Source organism: Pogona vitticeps, chromosome 1 (genome assembly GCF_051106095.1).
Source record: "Pogona vitticeps strain Pit_001003342236 chromosome 1, PviZW2.1, whole genome shotgun sequence".
In the NCBI taxonomy this organism is placed as follows: Eukaryota; Metazoa; Chordata; class Lepidosauria; order Squamata; family Agamidae; genus Pogona; species Pogona vitticeps.
The window spans coordinates 323,868,972-323,889,984 of NC_135783.1; the positions used below are offsets into that span (position 1 = coordinate 323,868,972).

The 21,013-nt window shown below is 40.6% G+C and overlaps 1 protein-coding gene across 9 annotated transcripts in view; it reads left to right on the forward strand.

Annotated features, from left to right (window-relative positions):
• NRXN3 (neurexin 3) overlaps positions 1–21,013 on the forward strand; it is a 1,709,419-nt gene that overhangs the window by 1,505,066 nt on the left and 183,340 nt on the right. For all 9 annotated transcript variants that reach the window (XM_078393277.1, XM_078393271.1, XM_078393299.1 and 6 more), the window contains one exon: positions 17,060–17,231. In XM_078393277.1, the coding sequence (XP_078249403.1) occupies positions 17,060–17,231 (172 nt within the window). The remainder of the gene's footprint in view (positions 1–17,059; positions 17,232–21,013) is intronic.

Here is a 21,013-nt window from a genome sequence, read left to right on the forward strand (position 1 = left end):
CCTGCTGAGACTGCACCAACTATGGATGGGCAACAACATGATCCTTGAAATACGTCTGAATGGACTTGGACTGGTCACCCAATGAAAGAGACCACTTTCTAAATAAGACCCTGTTTTCTGCCAACCTATAAAGTAGATGACAGTACAATGTAAATGAGAATGGATCGTCGTCTAGTCGTTTAGTCATGCCTGACTCTTCGTGACCCCATGGACCAGAGCACGCCAGGCCCTCCTATCTTCCACTGCCTCCCGTAGTTGTGTCAATATCATGTTGGTTGCTTCGCAGACACTGTCCAGCCATCTCATCCTCTGTCGTCCCCTTCTCCTCTTCCTTCACACTTCCCAACATCAAGGTCTTTTCCAAGGGAGTCTTCTCTTCTCATGATATGGCCAAAGTATTGGAGCCTCAGCTTCAGGATCTGTCCTTCCAGTGAACACTCAGGGTTGATTTCCTTTAGAATTGATAGGTTTGTTCTCCTTGCAGTCCAGGGGACTCTCAAGAGCCTCCTCCAGCGCCACAATTCAAAGGCATCAATTCTTCGGCGGTCAGCTTTCTTTATGGTCCAGCTCTCACTCCTGTACATCACTACAGGAAAAACCATAGCTTTGACTATTCGGACTTTTGTTGGCAAGGTGATGTCTCTGCTTTTTAAGATGCTGTCAAGGTTTGTCATCGCTTTCCTCCCAAGAAACAGGCGTCTTTTAATTTCGTGGCTGCTGTCTCCATCTGCAGTGATCATGGAGCCCAAGAAAGTAAAGTCTGTCACTGCCTCCATATCTTCCCCTTCAATTTCCCAGCAGGTGATGGGACCAGTGGCCATGATCTTAGTCTTTTTGATGTTGAGCTTCAGACCGTTTTTACACTCTCCTCTTTCACCCTCATTACATGGTTCTTTAATTCCTCCCCACTTTCTGCCATCAGAGTGGTATCATCTGCATATCGGAGGTTGTTAATATTTCTTCCGGCATTCTTAATTCCATCTTGGGATTCCTCCAGTCCAGCCTTCCGCATGAAGTATTCTGCATATAAGTTAAATAAGCCGGGGGACAATATACAGCCTTGTCGTACTCCTTTCCCAATTTTGAACCAATCAGTTGTTCCATGTCGAGTTCTAACTGTTGCTTCCTGTCCCACATATAGGTTTCTCAGGAGACGGATAAGGTGGTCAGGCACGCCCATTGAATGAGAATGGATAACCCTTCTAATTCAGAAGCCCAGTGCTTGAGAAGGCAGTGCCCTCTTGCTGTGTAATTAATGGATGGAATCAATGGGGTTGGTTTCTTTTCATCCTCCTTCTTGCAGTATCCCATACTGGGATACTGTTCCCAAAGGAACAGCATCTGATTTCATGACATGCTAATGAACTCCTCTCCTCTTAGCCATGGATGCACAGCACCAGTGAAGATCCACATGCTATTGCCAGAGCACATGCAAGACATCCCAGGTTCAGTACCTGGTGCTTCCAGGGAACAGCTGTGAATATGTCCTATGTGGGTTCCTGGAGAAATAGAGAAGACAGTGCTGGGGTATTACTGAAAAGGTAGTTTTATGGCTTTGTGAGTAAGAGGTAGGAGCAGAAAGCAGAGCTGATTAAGATGCTGAATGTCTTCATGGCAAAAAAAAAAATACTCTACAATCATTGGCCAAGAGTCTATCAGTGTGTTTCCAACTCTGTTTGCTTCTTGTCCCCATGGCATTTGCAAGCACACAACTGAATTCAGGGCAACAGCTTGCAGTGTGCCTGCAAAAATACACAGCTTATTTTGCAGCAAGCTTATAAAAAGGTTAAATAACATTAAATACCCTGTCATCTTCCATCAATGATTAGAGATAACAGCCGATGAAGTTGAAGGCCAGATGGGGAAATCCCAGAAGCCATATTTAACTCATAGGCTGGAGATTCCCCACACCTGCCATAAAATTACTAGAGTGAAATGTGTTATGCTTGGTGGGAATCAAATAGCCAATGGGTGGCTGTTTGATGTGGTGGAATTCAAATAGCTAATGGCTGCTTAAATTTGATTTTAATGTCAAGGCTGTCTAATAGGAAGACTTCCTCATTTAAAAGGCAGGATCTGAGACAGTTTAGAGTAATATCAAGAAAGCTCTTGCTTTCCACTGCTATGACTTTATGCATGACTCCTCCGGTTTCCCAGGTTGGTCCCAATATGACAAGCAATAAAATGACCATTCCAATCTTGGAATTTGACCCTTTTGTTAACTAAATGGCACTTAGTTAACAATGATCGCCTCCTCTTTCATTTCATTCTGAGACTCGCTAGCCGTGTAGGCTTTATGACTTCAGCATAAAATAACCTTTCCTCCTACTCTGCACAAACCATTTGTAGTAACATTTTCCTTTCTGATTTTGGATGCTTAAGACTAGACTTTTTTGTGACTTGCTCTACTGAAGGTCTTGTTCGGCTTATAGACTTTGGAATCTTAGTCTGGCCTAGGCAGCAGAGCCTGGGGACAGGGATTTCAAGCTGATGGTAGTCAGCCCTACCCCTGTTAATTTATTAACCCGACTTCAGTGCTGTCGACATAGCATGAAAGGAGCTGTGCAGGAAGTATGACAATGTGTGCAGATTATGCTCATATACCACTATGCTGCTGGATATTCATACCAAGGAAACACTCAGGTTGTGACTGTCATCTCTTATCGAACTGGGTATATTTCACCTTTGCCTGGGAATAGAACTTATAGTGACCCTCCACCATTGTTTCCAAGGCTACAGACCTTTGTCACCATGATTTTCCCCCAGATGTTATGGACCTTTACGGCTGTAGCCTGGATCCAGTATGGACAGTATAGTCACAAATCCCCTGGGGTCACAAGTGATTTTAAATGTTTTTCCCCCTGGAGTGTACACGAGGAAGAACTAGGAAGTTCCTTGTCTGTGTGTGGTTCCCCATGATCCATTTGCCAACAGGTACAGCTCTGTTCTTCCTTAGCCACAATGTATACAGTTTGGCCAAGGTTTGTGTATGCCAAAAGCTCCCAGTGGCTCTGTTCTTGCTCTAGCTGCTGGTAGACACAGCTGTCCTCCTCCCCATCCTGAAATCCCACATACACTGGCAGGGCTTTGTGTCTGTGGTTTTTTAACTGAATCAGTAGTTATTCTGATATATGTGCAATGCAAATGTTGAACAAAGGAACCCTGAGGATCTGTATCTTCTAAATTATTTTAATCAATGTACTGGAACATTTCAGAGGTTGGTCCTCTTAGGCACTAGCTCACTTAAACTTGATTTTTGAAGTTGTCTTGATTTCTCAGACTTATAGATAGTGACTGAAATCCTGTTGTGTAAGACATAAGACATAAGAAATTTATTTGTCATTGCACTCACAAGTGGGTGCAACGAAATGAAGTGCTCTTCCCCAAGGTAAAACTGGACAACACCACTACAAAAAAAGTTAGAAATATACACAACACTCACCATACAAATATAAATACCCCGTTTCTCCCAGCAATTAAAATTCCACCAAAAACTTATGACCCCGCATTTAAACTCAATACTGCACTTGGGTAGAAGCTGTTCTTGAATCTGCTTGTCCTTGCTTTCAATACCCTGAATCTCCTTCCTGATGGTAATAGTTTAAAGAGCTGATATCCCGGATGAGAGCAGTCTTTCAGTATGTTAGATATCTTCCTCTTACATCTGTTCTTATACAGTTCTTCCAAAGAGGGGAGTGAACAGCCAATGATGTTTTGGGCCGTCTTAATCACCCTTTGAATTGCCTTTTTCTCTGCCACTGTGCAGCTCGTGAACCATACACAGAGACAGTAGGATAATATGTAACTTACTCTTGTGGGATGATTTAACTGTTAGAGGTGGTTTTCATAAATTAAAGATAAGCCCCCTCCCCTCGTCCCATTGCCTCTCCAAGACAAAAAGAAACTTTAGGACTTCAAGAAGGGGATGTCAGAATTTGCTTTATTTCCTCAAACCTTCACTATGGCTTGATACAGGGAGGGAATTTAACCTCTTGAGCTGGAACAGCTCCATTCATACCAAAGTATCAAATGGTAGTGCTAACATGGGAAGGATTTCCCAAAATTGTGGGGAAGGGAGGGGCAGGAAGGAACCTAACTGCAGTTGCTTGTCTCACCTAGAGCAGAACCATCCCATGAATGGCCAAATGGTGTGTGAGCGCACATCTAAAGCAGTGGTTCTTAACATGGGCAATAATGCCCCCCAGGGGGCGATTTCATTTTTCAGGGGGGCAGTGGAACGAAAAGGGGCAGTGTGGGGGCGAAGGAACAGAAGGGGGCAGGAGGGGGGCATTGGAACGAGCCAAACCTATGAAGGCAGCTGCAGCCGCAGCGTTAGCAGTCGATCTGGTGCCGCCGCCACCCAACAATCCAGCTCTTTCTGCCTGCCATGACTCACCTTTCTCCCTTAGGGGAGCACAGTGTGTGGATCCGGTGGAAGGAAAGGGTCTCTCGGGTCCCTGTCCTCACCTAGTGAAGCACTGCCTCGCACTCGGGTGGGGAGAGACGAGCCCAGTTTGTCCATCCTGCCTTCCTGCCTACCTTCCCGCCTGTTGCAAGGGAAGCACGGAGAGAAATGGGTCGGTTTGGGGTGGCACGGCAGGATTTCTAGGGACGGGGCTGGCTTGGGTCATCCTGGCTGGGTGGGAATTCATCAGCTTTTCCAGCTTTTCTTGTTGTCCTGTTGTGGCTGGCTGGCTGTCAAAGGGGAAGAAAGTTCACCTGGCCAACTTTAAATGGTTTTGAGGGATGTCAGACTATCTTCCCCTGTCTTCCATGTACACGAGTGTGATGTGCCTCAATGAATGAATGAATGAATGAATGAATGAATAACATATTGCATGGGGAGGGGGGCAATGATAACTTCCTCAATGGCTCAAGGGGGTGTTTCTTTCAAAAAGGTTAAGAACCACCTATTGATTTAGTCCCTGCACTCTACACCATCAATAGGATTCAGTCTAGAGTACTTTCATATTTGCATATATTTGTATGCAGATAATCTCTTTCTGATTCTCAGAGTGGCATGTAAAACCCTACATTCAAATGAAGCTGCCATTTAACCTCTGAATTTTGTTGTGTTTCTCTAGTCTCTCCAACTATTTAAATTGCTGGTCCAGCAGCTGTGATAGGAGATTTGAAGAGGGGAGTAACAAGGGTGGAATTCACATGTGCCATTCTGTAAGTACTTGACCCTAGCCTGCCCAGCCTCACCAGATGGCACATATGCAGCCAGGAAGCTGTTCCAAATATCTATGCAGGGATGGAGGCAGAACAGGAACCTTTCTTTGTAGCTCTTGTTACCAACAGCAGCCTTGACTTTCCATACTGGGAATGCAGTTAGTGTCCAGGGAGCAAAGGGGGAAAGGCATAGTGGAGAAGATGATGAGTTAGATAAGCTTGTCACCGTGTTTTGTACTTCCATCTGAAAGTTCTCTTCTTCCCCTACCTCCCTTCCCAGTTCTGTACTCTTGTTGACCACTTTTGTCTTTCACTGGCATAGGATGGAACTGAAAGCTATTTAGGGTTATTCATCATCACTCCTCTCTCTCCACTCTCTTTGCATTTCACATCACTGGTCTGATCCAGTTTAAACACATACTCCCAGTTAACAGAGCCCAACCAGACAATCTGACAGTCAAAAGCTGCACAAGGCCATAATCCATATTTTGGTCACATTAGACTGGCAAGGCCAGGTGGTGTGTGTGGGAAGGCTAACTTTTGTCTCTGTGCCTTTCTGGAAAATGTCCAAGCTTCTAAAATACAAACTCTATCAATCTGGCATAGATAAGGAGGAACTTTATTTGTGATCAAAGGTACTATTTGGACTAAATCTGAAGATCACTTTTAAAAAAAGACCTGCATAAAATCTGGGCAGGCTCTCTGCCCCCACCACCCATCAGCTTTGCATTAAAATTTTTAAAACCAGTCCTCTTTCTTTGATAATTTTTTTTCTTCATTTGAAGTTACCTGGAAAAAATGTACAATTTTTAAGATCATGTGAGAATTCCTTTACAAAAACAGTAGTTTTGTTAGGTAACAAAAAAAATCACACTATTTCTCTCTATCAGTTTGAGGCAGTTTACAACCAATTAGAAAAGCACTACAACATAAATCAGAAATCTAATGATTATCACAGCAATGCTGTCAGCTTATACATGCTCATGTTTGTGTTTGCCAGTGGATTTCTCATAAAAGCTCTACCATGGTATGGGCTGATATGCATAAAATGTAGCACTGAATGGCTTTTACTACCAGCCGGGCATGAGAATAAGCTCTGAGATGTTTAGATCAATTGTTGAGTTATGGCACATGAACAAATGGCCCATTGCACCATTCATGAACAATTCACTGAAAAACAAGAAGAAAAATGCCACTAGAGCAATAAAGCTTTGAAAAGAAACTGTATTAAAACAATTATCATCAAACAATTATCATCCGTCTGAGAGAAAACTAGTGGCAAAATTACTGAAACAAATGTTGGAATTCAGAATTCTAATCCTATATAAGGTTGCACTAGCAAACTAGTGTGTTAATGTGCTCATATTCAGAATACACTTGCATATGTGTTATATACATACGAGGCTGCCAAGTGTTTAAAATTAGCTTTGGAAGTACTGCCTTTTGTCATGTTCATGTATTACGTTACATACCTTAAGTCGTACAAGAAATTGGCTCCTTTTGGCACCAGAATTGGTAGTGGTACCACAGATTTCATGATTGGTGTGACGTTTCTTTCTGTGGAGATGTTCACCTATCATCTGCAAAATGGTAGATTTGTGTATGTTGTGTTTTTTTTAATCTTTCATTCAGACTATTAACAAAACTAGAGCAAATTCTCTCCTTTCTTGAATGGGCTTAAGAATAAGTGGCCGAAAACCATGAGAACCTTCCCCCACCCCAAAACACAAATGTATTCTGGGCTACGTTGCTGTTCCTATTGATGAACCTGGATGTTGACTAATGCTGTGGGAATGAGAGAATGTAGCATGACAATTGCTTCTGAATATTTTCTCAAATCAAAATTGCATGTCTTTTCTCAGAGTGGACCTTGAAGATACTGTAGTGAGTTTTGTGTGTGACAGTGGGGGTAATAATTCATCTGTTTGGTAGACTGAAATAGGTCGATTATGAGCCACAATAGGGTCACATAGCCATATTATTATGATTATGATTATGGTTGTTGTTGTTTGTAGATCTTTCTCTTCAGTCACCTGATTGTTTTTGTTGATATTCTCAGCCCTCCTGCTCAATTGGTCAATATGCACCTGATACGTTTGGCATTGAAAGCAATATCCAGCTGCAGTCCTGCTGAACTGCACTGAGAGCTTATTACCTTCTTGGCCTACTATAGAAGACTTTGGAGCGTGCATTCCATTATAACACCAGCAGTTCCAAAGTGAAATAGATTGCTTTACAAAAGACAGCTGAAAATAGTTGCAGCCCAATAAGTGCCTTCCAAAATCAAATTCCAATTGATTCATGTTGTCAAAAGCCATTTGACCCTTAACCCTCTTTGTCCTGAAATATTGCACCTAATTGGCCTGTGACAAAGTGATATGCATGCTTGCACATCACTTCTGGCACTAGATTTTCTGCCTTTATAGAATTGCTCCAAGATAATTTCAGTACACAAATACACACAGAGAGAGTCAAGACAGACAAGCTAATTAGCCATTAGAGTACACTGAAGTGCTCTGCTGCCATCATACAGGCTTCCAGCAATTCTGCTGACCATCTTGATCAACTTTCCTAGCAGTTAAGGCATGATGCAGTTGTAAAAACCTGCCTGTTTTCTTTAGACAAGTAGCTGTTCAGCTGCTGTCAGCTTCAATTGCTAGGAATAGCTAGATGATATCTATGTCACCCCCAAAAGATGGCATCAGGTTATATTTTCTTCATCTGAGCAAGGTCCCTCTTCTTTGAACTCCTCCTGTGTCTTTGTGATCTTGGAATATTCAAGATATTTTGGAGGGATGACAACTCCTAGAGGGAGAATTTCAAAATTATCATTCAAAAAAAGTAACTGTTTCTAGCTCTGCAGCCTGTGCATCAGAAGAGTTTTGCAAAGGCATTGAAACCAGAGAGGAAGAACAGGAAACCTGTAAATAAGATAGAGTGATACCAACCATTTAAAAACTAATTTTTTAAAAATAAAGTAACAATTTTAACAAGTAACTAAGTGAAAATAGACTATGGGATAATCGCTCCATAGTTTAGAGGTTAGGAGTTCGATTCCCCACTGTGCCTCCTGTCAATAGAGTCGGCCCATAACATTTGTTCAGTAATTCCCTATGAAGAGACTTCTAGACAGTAAATAGACCACCAATTATAATAATTAGTAAAGATCTATGCTAGGTCTCCATTTTAATAAAAAGCACACTATTAAGGCCTTGCATGGATGAGAAAGCACATACATTTAATGTGGAAGCTGGAGATACAACCAAAATGTGGTATAGCTCTTGATAAACTGTACAAATTAGCCCAGGTGAGAGAAGTATCATGTCTTCATGCTCCCTTGTGTAACAAAGTCTCTGAGCATGGAATATTAGCATGTCCACGAATGCTTGAATCTTTCTCCATACCTTTTTCTGTGATGAAGTTCTTTTATCTGGGAGACCTTTTGCAAATCAGATTCCTTCCTGCCCCTCTACCACTTCTGGGGTGGTCCAGTCCAGCATGACTACACAATATGTGTCTGCTGATCTTGAGAATTAAGTCCTTAGCATGTGAAGTATTTGACTGCCCTTATCTCCAACTTTGCCATCAATATCTCTACTATAAATAGGAAGCTTTAAATGAATTACAGAGACTTGCTCAACTCCACCTAGGGGATGAATGACTGAGCTAGGATTAGAAACCGAACATATTCTGTTCAAGTCCAGCAGCTTCTGATGGCATGGCGGCTTTCGTTCTCAGAACTATAGGCAGATGACACATCTATGAAATGATGGGTAGGACTGAATTCCTTCAGAATTGGGGGTTCATGGAGTTGTAATAAAGAAAGAGAGAGTGTGTCATTTCTAAGTTTGGATTTCATTTATTTATTTCAAAAAACAAGAGTATTATGTAGAACAATAATATTTATACAGCATGAAAATCATAAAGCTGTTGGCTTTTGGTTATTAAAAAAAAAAAAAAAAAGGAGCCTCGTGGCACAGTGGTTAAAACGCTGTACTGCAGCTAAAACTGTGCTCACGACCTGGGAATCAAATCCCAGGTAGCCGGCTCAAGGTTGACTCAGCCTTCCATCCTTCCGAGGTCGGTAAAATGAGTACCCAGCTTGCTGGGGGGGCAATGTGTAGCCTGTATAATTAAAAATTGTAAACCGCCCGGAGAGTGCTTGTAGCGCTATGGGGCGGTATATAAGTCCAATAAATAAATAAATAAATAAATAAATAAATAAATAAATAAATAAATAAATAAATAAATAAATAAATAAATTATAATAATAATAATAATAATAATAATAATAATAATAATAATAATAATAATAATAATAATAATAATAATAATAATAATAATAATAATAATAATAATAATAATAATAATAATAAATTAAAAACTACGATTCTATAGTATAATTTTGTGTTCTCTCTTTTGTACAGTATGTGTTTGTTCCAGCAACTGATATTAAAATGATCACATGTGTCTTGGTTAAAACATGAAATAACTTCTACTTCTTATAAACATCTATAAAACCTAAAATAACTTAGTGCTTACATGTCTATATGACAGACATATTTTCTCTGGTAACTATCTCATAATTCTGTTACATTAGTATGCCCTATTTGGCCCTATTACATATTCTGTCCAGTTACATCTTTATTCCCCTCTGAGGTACATATTGTCATATGAAACCCCATCAGCCCTATCTTAGTCTCATATTGTCTGGATCCTATCAGTCCCTATCAAACAGACGTCCGACTCTTACCTTACACAGCAGCCTGGCTGACTACAGACTTATTTCAATTGGTTAGAATCTAGTTCTAGCAAACACTTTTACATGCTCATATATACACATTCTATGTTGCATAATTATATATGTTTATACCTGGCTACAATATACACTTCAATACGTAACCACTTCTAGAGTAATTTTTGGTAAAGAAACATAGCAACTACACAAAGGAAGAACATGTAGTGAGTCCTCAGTAAACAAGTAAAAGATAATGCATTAGGTTTGACCAAAATTGAAATTCAGAGATAAAGTTTTGGGGATAGCCATTTGAGAAACCTCTAGAGAAGTCATGAAGAATTTGGAATTGACCAGCAAAAATTTCTTTAGGGCAGTTACAGATGACAAGGCTAACGTTAATTAAGTACTTTTTGGGTCTTGGAACTGTAATTGTAACTTGTTACCTTTTAAAAAAAAGTTTCAAGCTCTATCTTGAACTATTACATTGGATGTATAAACGGATTGCCCTGATAGTACTGGTAGCATATGTACTGTATGTACAATGGTGTCTTGACTTACGAATCTAATTGGTTCAGGAAGATGAGCGTAAGTCGAAATGGTCTTAAGTCAAAGCACCATTTCCCAATGAAATGCATTGAAATGCAATTAATCTCTTCTGGCTGAAAAAGAAATCACAAAAAAAATCACTGCAAGACTAATTGGAAACACGATTAATCCCTTCCGGCCAAAGGGGGGGGGGGAAGCAATCAGGCATGTAGGGCCCATCAGAAATGCACAGAAAACAAAGGGGCCAGGTCGGAAATGCACAGAGAAGAAAGGATGCAGTTCGGAAATGCACAGAAAACAAAGGGAACACAGAAAACAAAGGTCTGAAATGCAAAGAGAAAAAAGCAAGGGAAGCATGCAAGACCCATCGGAAATGGGGAACCCCCAAAAGCAACCAACCCCCCTCAAGACCCATAGGAAATGGGGGAAACCCAAAAAAACAAACAAACCCCCAAGACTCATCGGAAATGGGAAAAAACACTCCAAAAAGCAACAAGTCCCCCAAGACCCATCGGAAAAGGGGGAAAAAACCAAAAAACAACCCCCCAAGACCCATCACAGCACAGAAACATAATGTTCCCCCAGCCCAAAACCACGCTGCAAAAACACCCAGAACAGTTTTTAAAAAGCAGAAAATAGTACCTTCTTTACCAGGCAGCCTTCTCCAATTGCACACTCTTTAACTGCTGGGGAGAAAGAGCTACAAAGAGGCAGCCTTGTCACCACCTACAGTTACCAATTTGAATTTCCTGCCTTTTTCCCTTGCCTTTTTCTGTTCGTAAGTGGAAGCTCCGGTTGCAAGTAGAAGCAAAATTTTGCGGCTGGAGCTGATCATAACTTGAAATGGTTGTAAGTTAGGGACGTTCGTAAGTCGAGGCACCACTGTATGTGTATTTCTGCTGAAAGCTGTTCCATATCACCTATTTTTTGCATCTTGGGAAAGAGTTATAATATTCATTTCAAAATGGAGCTTTTGCCAGCTGTTTAGAAACAGCTGCTTTTATCCCATCATCATGTAGATATCAGTGCATTTGTGTATTTTTCTTTTTTACAGCATTTGCTAGCTTGTAACACATTTATGCTGATAAAGGATAAATAGAGCATTAAGGGATTTCCGTAGTGGAAGGTGATTGGCCATTGACTGGCAAGTGAATTGCTTCATATCTGGAAAGAAAACAATCATTCTCCTTCTGCTATTAGGAATGACCTAAGGGACTTAAAGCAAAAAAATCTCGCAGATGTTGTAGAAACCAAACAAAAGCTGGATGCTGAGTTTACAATTTTACCAGCATTTATAAATAATAGAGCTGCAAGAGAGTTCACTGCTGGTATGATTGTGTCATTGCCACTGGCAATGCTGATTAGTTGTTGATGGAATATGTTGGCCAGGTGAAATATCCTATGAACTTTGCTTGCATTTCAAAGATCATGTCCAGGTTTTGAAAAATCCACCCAAACTCTTTACATGACCCTTGTATCCCATGTTCAAGCTCAAACCAAGGCACACATTTGCTGAGCAAGTAATCCAGGGGACAGTATGTTTAGTAATCTGGAACGTTTGATCTTCTAGATATTTTGGACCACAATTCACACAGAACCTTAACATTGCCCATGATGGCTGCAGTTTCTGGAACTTGAAGTTACAAAATATGAAAAAAATCCCTAAGTGCCTCCTACCCCTGCAACATAATAGTCTTCAATTTCTAATATGGTTGATCTTTCCATCCATTATACAGCCAGTTCTTAATTGGCATATGTTTCTTCTTTCAAACATATTTGGCCAAAAGCTACAGTAGTTGTTTAGCATAAAAATTGCACTGGAGTAGGCCCATTGAATCAGGGGGGATTCAACGAGTCAATTTTTCCATAAATTCCATTGATTTAAATGGGCCTATTCTTGTTATGACTTACTGCACTAAAGTAAGAGTAGGCCAATTTGAAACGAGTTGACTCACCAAATCCCTATTGCTTCAATGGGCTTACTCTAGTGCAATCAACTACACTAAGCAACTGAATTTTGGCCAATGTTTGCTGGTTGTAGTGATTGTTTGTTCTCATCCTGTATCATTCTCAGTGAAGATCAGCCAAGCAGTTTGTCTTTATTCCACTTATATGTTCTATTCCAATTTAAATACAGAATTAAAATAACAAAATAAGGCCAGAATCCTGTTCACTTATGTCAGGGGTGGGCCAGCTTAGAGAGCTTAGGGTCCAAATTTTCACTCTCAGTCCCTTCAGTATCCACATAGAGCCCAGAAATGATGGCGGAAGTGCAATTGCACAAGCATCTCATTATGCAAGTCTCTGTTATGCAACTGGAAACGCATTGGTTGGAAAAATAGGCATGTAACCAGTTGTGTGAAGGATAGCTTATCAGAAGGGGAAGACTACTGCATGATTGCTCTTGTGTGCGTGGCTTTTGTTAACAGGAGTTTGGCATGAGAAATGGGTATGTGTTTGATTTCCTGTGTATTTTAGTCATACAAGTGCTGAATTATAAGTGTCACCTTTCGGAGAGACTACACATCTTTGATTCATAAATGTCAGGCAGGTACAACATGGCCCTCCCTATTCTGGAGATAGCCACTAATTCATGAATCTGGCCTGTGCAGGTAGCTTAATTGTTTTGTTTTGCTTTGTTTGTTTCCATTTGTTTTAGAAGAATTTACCAAATCTGCAAATCATGTGGTCAGAAAAAGGAAAGAACTTGACGTTCAAAATGTTGAATGTGAAAGAAAAGAAAGAAAAGAAGATTTAAACATTTTGAATGTGAAAGAAAATAAAGCTGGCAGATTTTCTCTTCTCTGTTCTAAAACTACTTCCATCTACAGTCGAAGCATAGTGCAATACCTGTTACATAGTGACCCAGTCAATTGGCCCTTCACATGATTGGAAAAGGCCCTAATGAATTCAAATACTTCTTCTTGGTTGATAGGGAAAAAGGTAAAAATCCAACATCATATGAGCAGAGTTCCACTTGGACAGTTAAATGTTCCAAAATCTACCCTTAAAGGTCCCCTAACACACTGGTTCTTAACCTTTGTTACTCAGACGTTTTTGGACTGCAACTCCCAGAAGCCTTCACCATCAGCTCTGCTGGCTGGGGTTTCTGGGAGTTGCAGTTCAAAAGCACCTGAGTAACAAAGGTTAAGAACCACTGCCCTAACCGAGTGGTCTCCAACCTTGGGCCTCCAGATGTTCTTGGACTACAGCTCCCAGAAGCCTTCACCGCCACCTCTGCTGGCCAGGATTTCTGGGAATTGAAGTCCAAGAACATCTGGAGGCCCAAGGTTGAGGACTGCTGCCCTAAGCATCCAGAACAGATTTGGAATGGATGTGACAGTTTGCAGAAGGAAGGAGCAATCACTCCTCCTCCTTCCACAACCTTCTGCCAGCTTGTTAACTGGATTGCCAACTAACCACCTCATATGCCATTTGACCATTGGTCCATCTTGCCCATTGCTGTGCAATCTGACTGGCAGTGGGCCTCCAGGATTTCAGGCAGAGGCCTTTCACATCAACTGCTACTTCATCCTTTTAACTGACTGGGATCTTCTGAATGTCAGACATGAGCTTCGCCACTGAGCTATAGTCCCCTGTATGTCCCCCCCCCCCAAAAAATCCCTTTGAATAATGCACAGTATACATATGCTATCTTACTTTGGTATGGTTCAGAGGCTTCTGTGCTAGGACTGTACAGTGTGGTGCAGCTTTATTAAAGTGCCTACTGGGCATCAGCAGCAACAGCTGGAATTGTTCAAAGGAAGCTGGCAACCCCGCCTGTTTTGTCTCCATTCCCCTGTGTGTTCTGTTTTCTTCGCTTGGCTTTCATGCAAGTTATTCTGGCTGTCAAAACTGACTGTCGCAACACTGCCTGCTCAGTTTGCTATTGTTCTTGTTGATGTTTCCAATGCTTACCTTTGAAGGAAGGAGCTGTAAAGGGAGATGATGCTCAGCATGTTGAAGATCATGCAACAGATGCTACTTTATTAAATCTTTTATATAAGTGATTTCTGTTTTCAGTGTCAAAGCAGGGGGTGAGGGGAAAGACAGATGATTAGGTCCAGATCAAAGTTGATATGGACCCAACTTTATATCAGTCTTGCAGAAGCTATCATCTTGTGAAGGTAAATACACCCCATATTTTCAACCCCAAGCCCTTTATTTTTGTACTTCCAAGAGAGTGCAGTAAAACCAAAGTTTAGTGAGACTAAAGTATGTCAGGTGGGTTCCACTTGTCCATTTTCTGAGTTTAACTAGGTCTTTTAAAAGAGAAGGAAAAACACTTTAGTGACTTTCAGTGAGGTTGCATGGTTTAGAATACTGGTGCACTATTTAGAACCGCACCTTATGGTCTGGTTCACATAATGAGAAAGAATGGTTTCATGGTATGGGCAACACACAGCCCAGAGGTTGCCTGTACTTCCTCATTTTTATATTCCACCTCCACTTGTTTTCTTTTTTTCTCTTTTTTTGGGGGGGAGGGAGTGAGGATCTAGAAAAGTTGGATGGCCACTCTCGGAAGCTCTAGGAGCAGTGATTCCTCTTAGATTATGAGTTAAAGAGAGAGAGAGAGGGGGAGAGAGAGAAGATACCTAGTTTTACGCTCCTCTCTTTTTAACTGTTGGTTGTTTTCGAAAGTTGATGGGAAAGTCAGTGTGACATGGGGGCTACCGTGTTGGCAGTAAGTGTGCTTGATATGAAGTGAACTTGGATCTAGGTTGGAGTTCAAAGCAGTCATGAATATTAGTGGGTGCCCTTGGCCAAGCAACTTTTGATTATCAACAAAAATGTTGTGATTCATCAAAACTTGAGTTTAATCTGCAACTTTCACTTTTCATATCATTGAATCAGCAGTCTATGTCAGATTGTATATCCTACTGTATATATGTTTTACTAAATTTACATTCCTGGGTGTCCTGGACCCTTTGTGTACGGCAGGAAAGGAAGTTGAACACGTTCCATATGCGTTGTATCCGATGCATTTTTGGTATCACCTGGCAGGACAAAGTTCCAAATAGAGTAGTTCTAGATCGAGCTGGAATTTTTAGCATCTATAAATTACTGAAACAGTGAAGTCTACGTTGGCTTGGGCATGTTGTGAGAATGGCTGATGGTCAGATTCTAAAATATCTCCTGTATGGAGAATTAGTGCAGGGAAGTCACCCCAGAAGGAGACCACAGCTGCAATACAAGGATATCTGCAAGTGGGATCTGAAGGCCTTGGGAATGGACCTCAACAGATGGGAAACCCTGATGTCTGAGCGTTCAGCCTGGAGGCAGGCGTTGTATGACGCCTCTCCCAATTTGAAGAGACCTTTGTCCAGCAGAGAGGCACTCATGAAAGCAGCAAAATCAGGGAACTAGACGGGGTACAGATTGTATTTGTCTTCAATGTGGAAGGGATTGTCACTCTCGAATTGGCCTTCTCAGCCACACTAGATGCTGTTCCAAGTTCTCCATACAGAACACACTACCATAGTCTCTCGAGACTGAAGGATGCCTAATCTAAAAATTTACATGTTTTGGGGGATGATTTTTTGCAAAAAGTATTGACTAAAACATGGAAATGTAGTTTTGTGCAGATTTTTCAATGGCACACATTTTACAAAAAGAACAAATTTCTTGGACATACCTTTGAAGATGTGAATTGGAACACCAGCTCATAAATATGTGGATTTCCAATTGCAAATTGTATTCATGTCTGCATTCAGATAAGCTTGTTGTAAATAGGATATATTCTTACAAATTTCGAGCCCAATGAACTTCTCACCCATTGCTAATCCCAGGATATGATAATGTTGCAATAGGATAAAGCCTCATGCAGATTGTCCTGACCACCTTTCAAAAAAAGAATGTAACACAAGTGTGAAAAAATATAGAGGTGAAATTGCAGTGAGGCTTGCACTATCAGTGTTTTATGAAACTCAGGTTTCTGCTTAAATCACTCATAAAACCCCTACAATGTGTCCCAGCAGTACTTAGTAGAAATGCTTGGCTTTACATGAATTTTAAAAAAAGTGTTCTTTTCTCTGAGTAGCTACATTTGTGCCTGGCCTGCCCCACTGGCTAATAGGTGGAACATGAAATTCTCAGAGATTGGAAAAAACTGTCTGAAATCTTATTGGTGTAAACGCTGATGGATTCTAGAAGTTGTCCCCACCCTCCACATTCCAAACAATAATTTTTTTCTCACCTCTGAAGGTGCCTTGAGGGTCATCTAGACCAACTCCTGCATGAAACAGGAATCTTATAACTACAGTATCCTTGATGGATAGCCATGCAGCTTCAGACTCTACTTTAGCGAACATCCATTAAGAAAAACTGTCATCACCTGAGGCAGTATATTTAATTATCAAAAGGGTTCTTACCGTTAGGAAACTTTTTCTAATGTTTAGCTGAAACCTACCTCCTTGCAGTCTGAGGCCTCGATTTTTAGTCATGTCCTCTAAAGAAGCAGAGAATGCATATTGTATGTGATAACCACTGTCATACCCTTCCTTCATTTTCTCTTCCCCAAGCTAACTGTGACCAAGTCTTTTCCACACAGGACTTGGTTTCAAAACTTTAATAATATTTTCCCACTTCTTTTCTTCACAGGAACAAGGCAAGATTGGTGTTGTCTTCAACATTGGCACAGTTGATATCTCTATCAAAGAAGAGAGCACCCCGGTGAACGATGGCAAATACCATGTGGTGCGCTTCACCCGAAATGGTGGTAATGCAACACTTCAAGTGGATGGATGGCCAGTGAATGAACATTACCCTTCAGGTAAATGTCTAGTCGAGAAATCTCTCTCTCTCTCTCTTTTAAGCTACTAATTCCAGGCCTTAAAATAAGGAACGACACAGTAAGCTGGAGAGCCATGAAGAATCATTCCACAGCTCCATCTGCAGGAATGAAGAGCTTGAGCTGGAATTGTCTCCGTTCAAGAAAACTGAAAACATATTCGCCATGTTGGGAAAAGGATGCATTTTGTAAGAAGAGGAGTTGCAAGCATGTAATGTGTAAAAATGAACACATACTGACACATGTCTCTGGGTATAATCTGATTTTGCAGAGAGTGGAAGAACGACAACTCAGACAACACTAGGACAGAACTGGAGAATATTTGGCTCCCCAAACATTTTGAATTTCAAAACGTTTTGAATTTCAGATCAGTGGTAATGACTTGTGTTAAACTCACAAACAGATGGAGGGGCCAAGAGTTCTCACTCCTGTTCTAGAGTATTGATGGAGTTTTTAAAGGGAAGATCATGGATAATGCTTCCATGTATGTTGGAAACTAAAACCACAACGATCAGGCAAATGCTGAACTGCTGCTTGTGGCCTTTTTAAATCAATGAGAATAGGATGAAACACAGGCTAGGAAGTGAGAGGCTAGGAAGTGAGAGCTTCCATAAATTTAATATCAGTCTGAGAGGATAGTCAGCATCGTGGTTTATAAATATTTCTAATTGTTTTTCTTCTTTTCTGCTAGGGCATCACTAACAAAAATCTGTGTTTGGAATCTAAATATCCCATAACAAGGCAAGTGTTAATGGCCTTGACTTACATGAAGACTGAAACAGTATTACTAGAGGCATGTGATTAAAAGAGCTGGGTATTGACTCATTGACTCATCTGTGGTTTTATTTTAATTTAGTAATAGAAGACCTATAGATCATATTTCAGCCAGATAGCCCTCTATTGCTCCTTCATTGTACCCTGTCCTGCACTGGAAAGCATGTCACTCACTGCTGTTGTTGATCAACACTGTTGGAATAGAAGATGCACAACCCAGTTAAGCTGAAGTAAAGAGGAAAACAGAAATTTAAGTGCATAGATGGGGGGTTGGGAAAGAAGATGCAGAGACAGGCCGCTAAAGGCATTTTTCTACCTTGTGAAGAAATATTGAGTTTCTGTATTATTCATTGGTTGAAGAACATGATCATTCTATTCCTCAACTAACATGCTCAGTGATTTATTGGAATAGTGTAGTTAATTGTTTTTTTTAAAAGAAACTTTAATGATTTTGACAGCTCTATAGAAATAATTGGAGTAATTAGGGAAATCATATCTTTAGTTCATGAACAACAAATAGATCCTCTGTTTCTAGTATTAACTATATTCTTTTGTTTCTCCACTAATGGGTTATCATGTTTTCCAGGCAAAGTAACAGTCAATAAAACAGGATCCTGATTTACATAACAGCAATCAATGCTATTTTTGGAGGTTCCTTCTGAATTAATTAGGACAGACTAGGAGATACCCTAGGTAGGTAGTGTGCATACTGAATAAAAATACTGGAAGAGAAAGCAGATTTTTGACTTGGGGGGGTTGTTGTTTGTTTCTTTGTTTTAGCTAAGAATGAACTATGGTATTGCCCATGAATTCTTGGTTTTAAAGAAATTGTCAATTTTCTTTTACCTTATCCATCTTTGGCATGGGAGCTTAGTGAGTAGGAAGCTGATATGCTCAAAACTCACCAGAAGGAATAAAGGGGACAAACTGAATTTCAAAGGAATAGATCGTGAGTAGAAGGGGCATGAAAAATACTTCCTGAATTCTTCACCTTCTTTGATTTGGGCTGTCTCTTTGGCCTGTCAATTTCCCCAGTTCTAGCCAAGAGGAAGTCAATCTTTTTGTAATCTTCTCAACATATGGCTATAGAAAAGTAGTCCTTTATCTTTCAGAAGCCAATCATACATAGAAAGAGCAAACACGGAAGAAAAGGGCAAACAACTCATCCACTGTACATCATCAATAAATACACACTTCCTCTTCCGTTTCATCTGCCTTCTGGTGGGAAAAAGTTTGTGTCCAGTGATCTGCTTTCCTCATCCCTGCTATAGAATTCCTGGGGTGGAGATTTTTGGCACCTACCATAGTACATTTCTCTCTCACCTCCATTGCCTCATAGTGTGGTGGTTAGACTGCTCTACTACAGCCAAAACTTTTCTCATGACCCACATTCGCCTTCACCTCTGCCTTTCCACCAGTAGCTTAATTCCAGAAGCCACCTGACAACTGTTTCGTCAAACAACAGCAAAAATGTTTGTGAAAACTTTTTTTGGATCCTGGAGGAAGGAAAGAGGTGAAACGGCTGATGGACAATTGCCAGAGCAATTGAAAGCTCTCAGAATAGTAAAAGCTCCTGTAGAGAACCAGCAGTGTTTGTGAGTGGAGGAAACCCCAGCAGACAGGCTGGCCCACAACAAATCAAAGTTCCTCAGCCTACTTTCCCTATGCTTCTTTTTAGGAGCGGCTCCTCAACTTACGCCACAGCTTTGGCAAAGGACATTCTTGTCTTGAATTGTCATGATGAGCTGAACTGCTGAGAAGTTTCTAGGTAGATAGTTTTCTATGTCTTGCGGTTTTCTGTCACATTTATGGGATGATATGCAAGGAGTTGCAGTTATTTGAAGTTTCAAATTGCCTAAGAGGGTAGGCCAGTTGTTATTAATTAAATCAACCAAGAGATAACAGTGGTGCCTTGCCTCGAAGCACAACTATCAGTCAAGATGGAATTAAGATGAAACCAGCCTGATGGAATGTAAAGACTGTAAAGTTTGTAACTCCTTCTACAGAGACGAGAGAATGGAGAATGCAGTTGGGCACCAACAAAACACTGAAATATCCAATTACTTCTCAAGCAGTTATGGTACCTATGCTGTTCATTTGAAGGGCCAGGAAAGGGAAGGGTACAGGTCTTATTTAAAGGAAAACATTTGTAGGTTGGTTAAGTTTTGAAGAAATTAAAATAATAATCCTTATCATTGAAGAGAATGCCCTTGCATCTTACAGTTGTCTGTGGTACTCTATCCTTAAAGGAGTTTTCTTAATGGCATTTGAACCTCAGAGCAGCTGATCAAGGCGGCAATTACAGGCACTATAAAGATCTTCATGAAATAGAAGAGGGAATGTAAGAACTGTTGTGTAGCAACCAAGCTGATGGTCTCTGTCTTGCCACAGGGAACTTGTGATGTAATGATACATGTGACAAGACAGAATGCTGCAGCCAAATTCCCAGGCAACACACTGCATTCAGGCAGTAGAATACTACAACATTGCTTCCAATCACTGGAAGCAATGTAATGCTTCCAGTGATTTGGCCATGTTAGGCAAATCCTAATGGATACATGATGTCACAATGTCGTAATTGGCTCTAAACACATACTCAGCAGAAAGAAAAAAAAGAATATTGATGCTGTTTGATGTAGAAAAGAAGAAGAGGCAGCAACAAATATTGGCGAAAAAGTACATATACACATAGGACAGTTCAACCCCAAGCAGTCGCTGAATGAGAATTACTAATATAAATTGCCAAAAGGATCTGCCAAATGTCTTTATCAAAAGGAACATGATATGTGATCTATAAGGAATGAGTTGATGTATCTTTAGTGGACATCACTAATGTATTTTCTGAAGTAACCAGAATCTAGTGCAGATGACAAGTTTGGTACTCACCATCACGAGGTGTCTTAAAAGAGGGGAGATTCAGACAACCTACCGTAGAATCATAGAATAACTGAGTTAGAAGGGCCCTATAAGATCATCAAGTCCAACTCTCT